This window comes from Astyanax mexicanus, chromosome 6 (assembly GCF_023375975.1).
Source record: "Astyanax mexicanus isolate ESR-SI-001 chromosome 6, AstMex3_surface, whole genome shotgun sequence".
Lineage (NCBI taxonomy): Eukaryota > Metazoa > Chordata > Actinopteri > Characiformes > Acestrorhamphidae > Astyanax > Astyanax mexicanus.
This window is the reverse complement of record NC_064413.1, coordinates 8,227,880-8,242,339: the sequence shown is the minus strand read 5'-3', so window position 1 is coordinate 8,242,339 and position 14,460 is coordinate 8,227,880. Positions and strand designations below refer to the sequence as shown.

At 35.8% G+C, this 14,460-nt stretch overlaps 1 protein-coding gene across 1 annotated transcript; it reads right to left on the bottom strand.

Annotated features, from left to right (window-relative positions):
* Nucleotides 1-2,533: 2,533 nt before the first annotated feature.
* fdps (farnesyl diphosphate synthase (farnesyl pyrophosphate synthetase, dimethylallyltranstransferase, geranyltranstransferase)) lies at nt 2,534-13,980 on the bottom strand. The gene is made up of 10 exons (XM_049480612.1): nt 13,829-13,980; nt 11,688-11,819; nt 9,989-10,129; nt 9,713-9,793; nt 8,294-8,416; nt 6,965-7,053; nt 6,800-6,872; nt 5,304-5,381; nt 5,040-5,174; nt 2,534-4,053 (listed from the first exon to the last, which is right to left on the bottom strand). Exons 1-10 carry the CDS (start codon nt 13,829-13,831, stop codon nt 3,853-3,855), a joined length of 1,056 nt encoding a protein of 351 aa, XP_049336569.1. The 5' UTR covers nt 13,832-13,980; the 3' UTR covers nt 2,534-3,852.
* Nucleotides 13,981-14,460: the final 480 nt, after the last annotated feature.

Below are 14,460 nucleotides of genomic sequence, written 5' to 3'. Positions count from 1 at the left end.
CACCCCTCCTTCTGCTGCCCCTCTAACCACACCCCTCAACACAGCATCACACAGCCTGGTACAGCTCACACACACACACACACACACTTGTTTTTCACTATTTTAAAATGTTCTGAATTGTAGATTAAAACTATAAATAAAAAAATATGGAATTATTTAGCAAAAAAAAGCGTTAACCCTCGTGTGGTGTTCGGGTCTGTGGGACCCGTTTTCATTTTTCATCAAATGATACTAAAAAAAAATTTTTTCTAACTCAAACTCATTGGCATTGGCTCATTTTTTGTGAAAAACATATATCAAAACACATTTTCGATAAACACACACTGTACACCCCCCCCATTTATATTACATACAGTATGTTTGGCCAAGGGCTAATAAACATTGCTTCATTTGTAAATTTGAAACTAAACAAATTTTCTACTCATATCTTGAGTTTAATTCATTTTCTTTTACATTTTGTTAAAGACTAATAAAAAAAAGAGTAGCATTTTTTTAAAGAAATGTAACATAAGAAAGGTAACAGGCAAATATTAACCATGTAAGCTGTTTATATTGCTTTTAGGTGAAGCAAGCATGTGTAAAGCATTTTAATGTAAAATTGCTTCATTTTGCTAAATTAAATACAAGTAACAAAGTAAACGAGTAACAAAAATAGGAACACCACACAAGGGTTAAACAAACCAGATTTTTTAAATATATCATAGATTATTTAAAGTAGAACCTCTTAACAGTTCTGACAGTTTGCACATATTAGCATTTTTTCAGTAAGCTTTATGAGGTAAAATCACATGGAATACCTTTCAGTTAACAGCTGTGCTGAACTCGTCAAGAGTTATTTACTTGAATTTCTTGCCTTTTAATGTGTTTGAGAGCATCCATCAGTTGTAAAGTTGTAAAGAGGTAGAGTTGGTATAATACAGTGAATAGCTCTATTTGAGTAATGTTCTAAAATGACATCTCAAGAACTCTGAAAGTATCCTCAAATTTAATCACAAAGACTTTAGAAATGCTCCGGTAAAGGAAGAGTAAGTTGAATAAGAAACGTTTGACTGGTTTTATATTTATGTATATTATTATCATCAGTATAGCTTTGCTGTCCTGTAATATCTGGCAACACAATTGAGTACACTTCACAGTGAATGTGTCCAAATTGTGCCCAATAGTGTTGCTGTCCCTCCCTGGTGTCATGAGGCTCGTTGGACTTGCATGGTTCCATGTGTGAATGGGGAGCAGGGCTGTTCCAATTATTTCATTCTGGCTAATGGATATTCAACATGGCACCTCATGGCAAATAACTCTCTGAGGATATGAGGAACAGAAGTGTTGCCCTCCACAAAGATGACCTAGGCTATAATAAGACTGCCAACACCCTGAAACTGAGCTACAACACGATGGCCAAGGTCATACTGTAGTTTTCCAGGACCTGTTTTAATCAGAACTGGCATCGCCAGGGTCGACCAAAGAAGCTGATTCCACATTTTCTGCGTCATATCCAGAAGTTAGTTAAAAAAAAAAGACATGCATGAGTGCTGCCAGCATTGCTGCAGAGGTTGAACAAATTGAAAAAGAGATTGATGGCTGTGAGATATATATTTTTTTTACCTTTTTACATTTTGTCACCTTACAACCACAAACTTAAATGTATTTTATTGAGATTTTGGGTGATGGACCAACACAAAGTAGCACACAATTGTGAAGTGGAACAAAAATGATACATGGTTTTCCCAATTTTAATGCATTACTCTATTACTCTGACCCCCTAAACAAAGTTCAGTGCAATTAGTTCAAAAACCTTCAAAAGCCATTTACTTAGTTAATAGAGTCCAGCTGTGTGTAATTTAGTCTCAGTATAAATACAGCTGTTCTGTGAGGACCACAGTGGTTTGTTAGAGAACACTACTGAACAAACAGCATCATGAAGACCAATGAACTCACCAGACAGATCAGAGATAAAGTTGTGGAGAAGTTTAAAAGCAGGGTTAGGTTATAAAAACATATCCCGAGCTCTTAGCATCCCGATGAGCACTGTTCCCCAATCCATCATCCAAAAATGGAAAAAATATTCTACAACTGCAAACCTACCAAGATATGGCGTCCACCCAAACTGACAGATCGAGCAAGAAGAGCACTGATCAGGGAAGCAGCCAAGAGGCCCATGGTCACTCTGGAAGAGCTGCAGAAATCCACAGCTCTGGTGGGAGAATCTGTTCACTGGACGACTATAAGTCATGCTTTTTTAGCTGCGCAAAGATGGTAGAGACAAACCCCAAAAGACTTGCAGCTGTAATTGCAGCAAAAGGTGGCACTACTAAGAATTGATATAGGGAGGGTAAAGATTTTTGCACTTTACACGTTTTAGATTTGTTATTTGATAAATATTTTAAAAACTATGAATCTTTTTCATTTCACTTCATTTTACAATAATGGTACTTAAAAAAAAAATCAATAAAATACAAGTTTGTGGTTGTAAGGTGACAACATGTGAAAAAGTTCAAGTGATTTGATACTTTTGCAAAAATGAATTATATATATATTGTAGTTGTAAGGAAATGAGCTCAAACTTTAATGCCATTTTTTTTATTTTATTACATCAGTTTTTATCCAGCAATAAACTTTCTCAAACTTGCAGTGAGTCATACACTTAAACAACTGTAATAAACGTAAAAAACTGAACGAATGACCCTGTGACCTGTAGCAGCATCCAGAACGCTATTCATAAAGCTGAGCACATGCTGTGGAGATGAGGCGTTTCGCTGGTGAGCAGTGCTGGGCTGTGTGTGTTTGGTGTCCAGCTGAATCAAATGGCTTCAAATAATGGCTTTAAAACACAGCCGCTTCCAAACAGTGACTAATATTAAATGAATCGTAATTAATTACAGCATGAAAAATAAGGCTTTATTTAGCCAAACCCACCAGCACAAGCTTAAGACTACTGTTCACCTTCTTTATAAGGATAAAGGAGTCTGAACTCTCCGGACATCACTTGACTGTTTGCAGTTTTGGAGCTTCATCTTCTATTGTGAATTGAGACTCATTTAGCTGGAATACCATAACATACCATAACACAATAAGATCTGGACTCTGTGGTGAACAATCCATGTGTGAAAATGATGATCTCATGCTCCCTGAATCACTCTTTTACAGTTCCAGCCCCATGAATCCTGACATTGTCATCTTGGAATATGTTCGTGTTCATCAGAGAAAAAAAAATCAATTGATGGAATAACCTGGTCTTTATTCAGTATATTCAGGTAGTCAGCTGACCTCATTCTTTCAGCACATACTGTTGCTGAACCTAAACCTGCAGACCAACTGCAGCATCAACCCCCACATTATTTACTTACTTAAATCCAGGTGGCGACTTATTTTTTTTGGCGAGGCAGTGTAATTCCTATGCCACATCCCACATGCATGCTTTTTAGGTTGTATCTTATTCTCCTGATTACTTACTGTATACAAACGTACATCTTACCTTAACTGATATGTGTATATGATAAAACTGTTAGTGTGGTAATGTTATTACCATTGTGTTACTGGAAAACCTTTAATTTCAATCCAGTTAAATGCAAATAATTTCTACGATCATTTCTATGTATCCATACAACCATATCAATACAGTTTTAGTGACATATATAGTACTTTATATACTGTTTTTTAAACATTCCAGGCAGAAAAATCCACACTCTGGCCATCATTTATACTATACACTGATAAAAACACACAGACCCAATATTTTGTACAATTACTACGCAGTGTTGAACCACACTCCAGCCCGTCCTTAGCACGCTTGACCCGCCTCCACAGCAGCAGAAAAAAGTCCAGAATATTCGCCTCAATCCACAGAACCCGGCCTCACTTGTTCCTCTTGTAGATCTTTTTGGCGAAGTTGAGGAAGACGGCATGAGGGAGGTTCTGCGCGTGCTGCTGGATGAGGTTCTGGAGGCGCCGGTAGCTCTCCTCCTCGTACTGGTGATATCTAACTGGCATTTCCAGAGTGTCATACAGAGCCTTCACTCGCTCCACACTTTCAGCATCGGTCTTTCCATAACACACCTGAGAGAGAGAATAATAAGCATTATCTACAGTTCTAGACACATTAGGGGTGTCCAAACTTTTTTTGTTGGGGGCCAGAAGGAGAAATATATTTGAAGTCACGGGCCACACTCTGTAATAAAACAAATAATGAAATATACCACTTCAAATAATACTTTTTTCCTGATTATTTCATTTACACACCATTTTACTTGACTCACTATCTTTATCTTTGACAGTGAAGATTTTTCAAATTGATGTTTCATTTTTTGATGTCTCTTGATATTAAATTTCTTAATTACGGCAACTTTTAGACTCTTTTGCCCTTTTTCTGCACAACAACTGAACACTCTCTCTTTGGCCCGTTTTTCTGTGCTACAACTGCGCACTCTCTCTGCTTTTAGACTCTTTGCCCCGTTTTTCTGCGCTAGAAATGCGCACCCTCTCTGCTTTTAGACCCTTTGGCCTGTTTTTCTGCTCTAGAAATGCGCACTCTCTCTGCTTTTAGACTCTTTGGCCCGTTTTTCTGCGCTAGAAATGCGCACCCTCTCCGCTTTTAGACCCTTTGGTCTGTTTTTCTGCACTAGAAATGCGCACCCTCTTTGTTTTTAGACTCTTTGGCCCGTTTTTCTTCGCTACAACTGCGCACCCTCTCCGCTTTTAGACTCTTTGGCCCGTTTTTCTTCGCTACAACTTCACCCTCTCCGCTATTAGACTCTTTGGCCCGTTTTTCTGCGCAACAACTGCGCACTCTCTCCGCTATTAGAATCTTTGGCCCGTTTTTCTGCGCTAACAACAATCAGTTATTAGATATATCAAACTGAAATGGCTGTTGCAATCACCCAAATATTTAGAACTAAAAATGATTAAGATTAATAGGGGTGCCCAAACTTTTTCATATGACTGTACATCTACCATACATACCCTGTATAGTGATTAGTGTTAAACTGAGACAGAAGGAGAGATAAACCTCTGTCTGAAGTTTTGAAACTGAGCCCGTATCTCACCTCTAGCTCCGCCCTCTGCTCTGGAGTCATAATGCCCAGAGCCGTTACCACCAGCCAGCTGCACTTGTTATCTTGGATATCAGTGCCGATCTTCCCCGTCACTGCAGGGTCACCATAGCAGTCCAAATAGTCATCCTGCACCAACACACACACACACACAGACACACACAGACAGACACACACACACACACACACACAGTGTGTAACATACTGCAGTGGATTAGCTGTAAATAAACAGTGAGTGAATGTGCTGCAGGTTCATACCTGGATCTGAAAGAACTCGCCCATTTCCAGTAAGATGTGTTTAGCATTGCTGTGTTCCACCTCACTGTCAATTCCTGCCTGTGATAAACGATAGCAGCAGAGACTTAGACATAGACGACAACGATGAGAAACATATACTGTACTAATGTGATAATATCATACTTACAGCTGCATCTCAAAAATACAGAATATCATTAAAATGTTACTTTATTTTAGTAATTCAGTTAAAAATGTGAAATTCATATAGTATATAGATGTATTAAATACAGAGTGGTCTGCTCTAAGCATTAAGCATTTAACCAAAAGTCAAACTCTCATTGGAAGCTGTAGGAAATGTTTAGAGGCTGTTATTTCTGCAAAAGGAGGATCTAAAAAAATATTAATGTAATTTTTCTGTTGGGGTTCCCAAATGTATGCACCTGCCTAATTTAGTTTAAAGGAGAACTCTGGTGTAAAATGGACTTTTGTTGTAGTAAAACATGATAAAAAGTACTTACCTTTGATGAATAGCACACCTCCGCTCTCCCACAGCGTTACAAGATCTAGAAATTTTAACAGTTTGTCCAAACACCCTTTAGACTGGGTGACTTAGGGCATAATTTGCCCCCGTTATCCAGCGTTATCCACCGTTATCCAGCTCAAATTAGCTCCACACCTTTTTGCTAGAATCTGGAGATCCTATAATGCTAGCTTCAGCTCCGAGCGCCGCCATTACTCCTGGCGCCAGCTGCTACGCTATACATAGACTCTGCATAGCGTAGCAGGCGGTGCCTGGAGTAATGGCGGCGCTCGGAGCTGAAGCTTTTTAATAAGCTTCTTCTGTACTTTTTAAGTTATTAATGCCTTGTTTTAAATGTCAGGGCTCTCCGGATTCTAGCAAGGAGTTGTGGAGCTACTTTGAGCTGGATAACGGTAAAAAAAAGTGATTTATCAAGGCAAATTATGCCCTAAGTCACCCAGTCTGAAGGGTGTTTGGAACGCTGTGGAAGAACGGAGGTGTGCTATTCATCAAAGGAAAGTACTTTTTATTATATATTATTACAACAAAAGTCCATTTTACACCAGAGTTCTCCTTTAAAGAATTGTTGCACACTTTCTATAAATACTATAAATACTATAAGCTTAAATATCACTGTGTTCATCTGCTAAATTGCTGATCCAAACAACCAATGATTTCTTAAGAAAATTAATACAAATTATCAGGGGTCACTTAATACATGTTTTCGTGTCTTTAATATTAATCTACAATGTAGAGCAAAAATTATATACAGAAATGAGAAGGTGTGTCTGAACCTTTGACTTTTAGTACTGTAGTTTAAAGGGAGTGAGTAATTATTTTTGTACTTAGCCATGCTAACTGGTAGAGCAATAGTTTCCAAAACTATTAACATTAGCCTTGTAGCTCTGCTGCACAATGAACAAATGAACAAATGTCTGAGCTGAACTAATACATAGGGATTCAATAGGGATAATTGAAATGAATTAGATCTACTCACCATGTACATGGCTGCAGCCACTGGCAGGTAAAATGAGTAGAAAGCAGTCTTATATTTCACTATGGCTTTATATCTGCACACAGACAGAGTCAATCATTCTACATTAATAAATACATTTCTCTCCAATAAATCCTTAATCATCCAGAACTTCCATCTGATTCTCACCTCTCTACTGTAAAACGGTCCAAGTCCACCTTGTGAGGAGGAGCGGTCATCAGATCCAGCGCCTGACCCAGTTCTGTCTGGAACGACGTCTAAAGAAATAACACAACATAATATCCTAAATGAAGCGCTAATCATATTAATATCCAGAATGAAGCTCTAATAACATTAATATCCAGAATGAAGCTCTAATAACATTAATATCCAGTATGAAGCTCTAATAACATTAATATCCAGAATGAAGCTCTAATAACATTAATATCCAGAAAGAAGCTTTAATAACATTAATATCCAGAATGAAGCTCTAATAACATTAATATCCAGAATGAAGCTCTAATAACATTAATATCCAGAATGAAGAAGCTCTAATAACATTAATATCTAGAATGAAGCTCTAATAACATTAATATCCAGAATGAAGCTCTAATAATATTAATATCCAGAATGACACTCTAATAACAATAATATCCAGAATGACACTCTAATAACATTAATATCTAGAATGAAGCTCTAATAACATTAATATCTAGAATGAAGCTCTAATAACATTAATATCTAGAATGAAGCTCTAATAACATTAATATCCAGAATGAAGCTCTAATAACATTAATATCCAGAATGAAGCTCTAATAACATTAATATCCAGAATGAAGCTCTAATAACATTAATATCCAGTATGAAGCTCTAATAACATTAATATCCAGAATGAAGCTCTAATAACATTAATATCCAGAATGAAGCTCTAATAACATTAATATCCAGAATGAAGCTCTAATAACATTAATATCCAGTATGAAGCTCTAATAACATTAATATCTAGAATGAAGCTCTAATAACATTAATATCTAGAATGAAGCTCTAATAACATTAATATCTAGAATGAAGCTCTAATAACATTAATATCCAGAATGAAGCTCTAATAACATTAATATCCAGTATGAAGCTCTAATAACATTAATATCCAGTATGAAGCTCTAATAATAACATTAATATCCAGTATGAAGCTCTAATAACATTAATATCCAGAATGAAGTTCTAATAACATTAATATCCAGAATGAAGCTCTAATAACATTAATATCCAGAATGAAGCTCTAATAATAACATTAATATCCAGAATGAAGCTCTAATAACATTAATATCCAGAATGAAGCTCTAATAACATTAATATCCAGAAAGAAGTTCTAATAACATTAATATCCAGAATGAAGTTCTAATAACATTAATATCCAGTATGAATCTCTAATAACATTAATATCCAGAAAGTAGCTCTTATAATAACATTAATATCCAGTATGAAGTTGTAATAACAATAATATGCAGGTTATGTTACCTCAGTAAAAAGCTCCAGTAGATGGAGATAGTAGGGCTGTCCTCTGCAGTGCCTGCGCAGAAGGCGGTAGATGGACCCCTCCAAAAGAAAAGCGTCATTAATGGCGTCCAGCCCAATGCCTTCCTGATAAACAGACAAATAAACACATATTAGTAAACAAATATTACATCATCACCATAATACATGTAATCCTAATGTAGTCATTAGACATCTGCAGCCATAACCTGATTTTATATATCACTCTATACAAAGTTTGCTCTTTGTTGCAGTTATCCGAAGATGGAGATTCAGCTGCAGAATTTATGGATTATTGTTATTAATCACATTTTTTCATAATATCGTTTTTTTTATAAACTATTTTCTTAATTAACATTAGTTTATTTAATTATAAATACTTCAATACAGAAACAGCAACATCAAAGATTGCACGTCTTGATACCAGATAAGCAGTGTTTTCTTTGTTCAAATTAATACATTAAAAAATATTTGGTTCTGTAGCTTAGTTTGCTACACATACATTTTAAACATAATCAATAAAAACAAACAAACAAATAAATAAATATAATCATTAAAAGATTAGAATTAAATTATGGTGAAATTTAAACTCCTTTATTTGGTATCTACTAGCAGCATGGCATAATCCAATCATGGACGATAATCATATTAATATTTACATAAGAACTGTGGCTGCCTTGACGTAGGACAATTCCATATTTTTTGGGAATGTATTAAAATCCACTACTACTGGGATGAAGTCTGGAACCATATTACCAAAATCCTCTCGCTGGATATTCCCAAGGAGTTCTTGGTGCTTTGTATGGGAAATCTACCAGATTGTCTTGTCGGAGCAGATAGATACCTGATGCAGATTTTTTTAGTAGCCAGCAAGAAAGCAATTACTTGAAAATGGCTGCAGGCTGATCCCCCTACCATAGAGCTGTGGAAAGATATTGTTAATGAGATATATGAGATGGAATCCCTTACCTTTGTCCTGAGATTAAACAAAGTTAAAATTAAAAAGAAATGGGGAAAGTGGCTAGACTACATTAACACCTGACTGTATTTAATAGCCTTGAATGTTGGAGAATTTTACCCTAACCCTGGTCTCTTTGTGAATGTGTATGTATGTGCATGGATATATGCAGGTGTGTATGTATGCATATATGTATATATATATATTTTTATATTTTTTTTCTTAACCCATGTTTGCTCATTTTATTCTTGATTTGTAAGCAAGATTTTTCTTATTTTTGGATAATACCACCATAATGTCAATTGTACTGTTATTTGTTCCCTGGCAGCCTTGTTTGTATGTTCTTTTAAATAATAAGCTTTGATAAATCAATAAAATATAAGTATAAAAAAAATATATATATATATATATTTATATAAATTTATTAAAGCCCAGTAGTGTCTCACCTTCTTGTACCAGCATGGCTGACCTCTCCGGGTTACAGATGCGTCCATTATATCATCAGCAACCAAGAAGAACGCCTGGAGCTGAGAAGAGATAAAAAGAAGAAGAAAAAAAACTTTAAATCATATGTTACTGGAGCTCTGTTACTGTGTTTAAACAGTGGTGTATCTAAGCAATGTTATATGGTGTATAGAGTGTATACAGTGTATAACTAACATTTATATCCAGAATGAAGCTCTAATAATTGAATCTTTGAATAAAAAGCCTTTGGCAGTTACCAGCTCGATGCACCATCCGACCAGCAGGGCGCGCTCTACTTCTTCAGGTGTCAGCTTAGAGGGAGGGACAAATTCCCGTAGTGAGCCAATCACAGATAAGCCCCGGTTCCTCTTACCTCCTGGAGCGTTATAATGTAAAATCTACAGATCAGAAACAAGCAGGTGAATACATAGTCACACACAAAAATATGCCCCAAACCCCATACTTTATTTCCTCATTCTCATATAACTATTAGTGCTGTAAATCGATTGACAAAAATTATAATTTTTCTTCCTCTTAAGACTTAAGATTTGAATGGTATATATTTAAATGTAAAGAATAGAATCAATATTAGGTTTGCAACATCTGCAGTCATCGGTGAAAGTGAACCTCTGAAATCTTTAATATAACAAATGTTCATGTTGTGTGAACAAGAGCAACATAGGAAAAAATATATATCTATATTTTTAGGAAAAACTAAGCCAGGCAAAATGATTGCCACTTTCAACTTAATATTTGGTTGCACACCTTTTGGATAAAATAACTAAAATCAAATACTTAATATATTCATCAAGAAGATTTAACTGGAATTTTGGCCCACTTTTCTTTTGCAAACTGCTCCAGAACTCTCATATTTGAAGAGTACCTTCTCCCAAAAGCAAATATTAACATCATTCACTGGTGTTCTAGTCACTTCGGAAATCTCCAGCGCTTTGTTTCCATCTGTCTCTGGGTTTGATTTGAGATATGTTTGGGGTCATTGTCCTGCTGGAAGACCCATGCCCTAGGACGCAAACCCAGCTTTCTGACACTGGGTCATACACTGCAAACCTTTAAAATCCTTAATCTTCAGATTTCATGATCTGAAAAGCAGAATGATGTGCTTTACAAAAAAGCTTAATCTTGGTGCGGGAGTGAGGACGTAAATGTATATATATATATATATATATATATATATATATATATATATATATATATTTATTGGGGGTGTCATGATTTCGATATTTCATCGCCGCTGCCAACGCCGCAGATATTGTGACTGCTCAAAGAGCAGCCCTTTCTCCAGAAAATGTGGACATTCTCATCTCCTTAAAGACAAACTTGAAAATATAAAAATAACAGCTGTTTTTTTCTACCCTCAAATATGTTAATAGTTTTGGTACCTTTTTTTAGATAAAGTTAATAATATAAAAAAACTTGACCGAAAGTCTTAAAGTCTTATTTTTCATGTTTACCTGGTATAGTAGGATAGGGTTCAGTTTGTTAAGGCTCTAATTGTTCTATTATTTTGTACATGACTGATCCTGTTTTTTATTATTTCTTTTGTTATGCACATTATTTAAATTATTTAAATTTGGTGTTTTACAGATCTATTGTATCACTTATATCAAGCCCACCTTTTGAAATAAGATATTGTAAATTTGATGAATCAAACCAATGACTGATCATAGACTAATCTAAAACTGGCATAGGCCTCTCTGCTGTATAAAAAAAAAAGAAAATCGAGAATTGAATCGAATCGTGACCCTAAAATCAGAAATAAAAATCGAATTGAGGATTAAGAGAATCGTGACACCCCTAATATATAAATCGACTATATAATAAATTATAAATTATTAGTTGCTATATATATGGTTCTGTTCACCTTCACTGTAAATTAATCTAAACATTTCTCTACCCAGACCCACAGTTCACTGGGTTCAGTATAATTACACTCACCTCGCGGAGTCTGTTCAGAGCGTCAGTGAGGACTGGATCAGTCATATCCTGCTCCGTCAGCTCACACACCAGCTTCTCAAACTGCCTGTCGAAAAGCTTTGAGTCAGATAACTGGACGCCATTGGGGTCTCCCTGAAAACAATGGGTATACAGGCAGCAGTGAGAACACAAGAGGGAGAAAACAGTACAGAGCAGTGTTCATCACACTACTGCCTGTATACAGTAACAGTCAGAAGTTCAAATCATTGTTAAGATAAGATAAGATAAGATAATCCTTTATTAATCCCACAATGGGGATTTCTTTATTTTTATTATTTTCTACATTGTACATTAATATTGCAGACATCAAAACTAATTAAAAACTGTATGTCACGGTAATTACATTATCGACTAATCATATAATAAATGGACATGATCTCAACAATATTTAATAAAGGTGATGTTGTCTATTGTGTTAATTTGTATGTTTGTTCACATTTAGAACTGTGAACAGTAGGGTTATGACCGATCCAATCATGTGATCGATAATCGGGCCAATTACCTAAAAGGATGGGAATCTGGTGGATAAATCTGGATCACCAATTTATCAAAAACATAATGTTAAACTGTTATTCCACTATAGACTCTGCAAGCTGCAAGTGTGCACTGCAAATTTCCGCACTCTCAATTTGATGAATGCTCTCGAGTGCGCTCTTTCTGTTTAAATAATAATAAAAAAATTACTTAAACAATTTTTTTTTTACTGCATCACCAAAGTATTGGATCATGACTTGTTACTCGATATACAAAGTGAGGGAAAAATTATTTATTTCCCAATCTATGATTAATTACACATTTATTAGTTTTCTTCAAAGGTTATGAATGCTTTGTTCTGCTATTGTGTTAGTGGCATTTAATGGTCTTAAAATGACAATATAGGTTTTTTTCTGTTTTGTTCTGCATTGTAGATTAATACTAAAGACATACAAACTATATTATGGCAAGAACTACTCAACTAAGTAAAGAAAAAAAAAGACCTGAAATGAATTAAGGACCAAGACCGCGCATTGTGCAGCTTGATTTTAGGTGTGTCATTGTGTCTTTGCTATCGTAATGACAGGAAAAGTATGCACGGCTCGAACTGCATGAAAGACATGTACTAATTCTCTTAATTAATCATCAGTGTTATGTGGGCGTATCGTGAAATGAACCTGTGCTTGTGTGCATAACGAGCAGGGGTGTATGCGTGGATTTGCCAAGATAGCAATGAATGTCTGACTGATGACTGTTCTCAGGGATTTGATCAGTCAGTGGTGAACCTGTGTTTTCCGCTGCCAAGATAACAATGTGCCAGAAATTTACCTGAACACACATCACCTCTAGACCAGCAGGCACATCAGCGTAGATATATGCAAAAGCACCGTTGCTATTTAAACATCTAAGGTGGAAGGAGTGAAAAGATAAGCTAGAGCCCCAAGAATTACCTCTGTTGCACTTTGTTTAGCACTTTTAAGTTACTAAATGATTCCTTATGTGTTCCTTCATACGCTGAATGAGTTCAGTATTCATTCATTTACAAAAACATGTTGTTAATGTTAAGCAACAAAACATTACTGTCCAGTCACTAGTTTTACAGTTTGACTACTGGTTGCATAGGCTACTGTACATGTAAACACTGAAACCTATCTAACAAATAAATACAAATTAAACTAAAATCTTTAATAGAAGAGCAAATAATCCCTCAGTTGCTTCTGACATAAATAGAAAGAGCGTCACAATCTAAAACCATAATATTCCACCTTAAATCAGACTCATTTTCCTACAGCTGACCACCTTAATATCTGTCAGCTTGTTTCTATTCTTAGTAGTCACCTCACAGACAGTGGTAAACACGGCTGCTACAGGGAAAAACTGAACTTGAGGTCTTGGTCAAATTATTCGTTCCACTTTAAATGCTGCAATAGTTATATACTAATGTGGCTAATCAGGTGCCTGATGGTCCAAACGGCAGGATTTAAGGTGGAACGGAAAATTAAGAAAAGAGAGCAAGTTCAGCCCTGGTACAACATAAAAGTTACTTTAAGGTTAAAACACTTAGTTAAAACGATAAACTGCACATAAATAATAATAAAAAAACAAAAGACGCTCGTATTAAATCTCACCATTTTCTCTGCTGTCCTCCTCTAATCCAATGACAGGGCTAAGACCATTACTACTACTGCACAGTGTGCTTTTATTTTGCCTAAGAAGACACAAATGTCAGGTTAAGCCGATGGAATTATGGGTATTGTAGTTTTCCCCGCCCTTCACATAAGTTTTACACAGGCACCCGCAAACTACAACTACCAAGCACCTGTGCAACCGCTCTGGTGAGCCCTGGAAGAGACGGCATCATGTGACGTATGAGCGCTCCCATTGGACAGAGCGATCGGACGAGGATGGACTCCAGATCGAGCAGCCAATAGGAGGTCTAGATGGGCGGAGTTAAAGTCAGGGGATCCATCTGATGTTGCTCAGAGAGGCGAGTCAAGCTACAGTGAAGCAATGATTTATGAAGTTTCCCTAATATCAGAAACCAACTGTGTGAGATACATTTCTTTTCGCTTCCAATTTATCACCTCGAAAATTAAACAATACATCAAATAGATCAATCCATATGGTACTCTCAACTTTTTTTTCCAATAATATCTCTCAAAACCAAATGTAATTATATTGATACATATCATTATGAGATGATTTTTATTTTAAATAATACATTTTTTATTATTATATAAATTTTATATACATTCGGAAA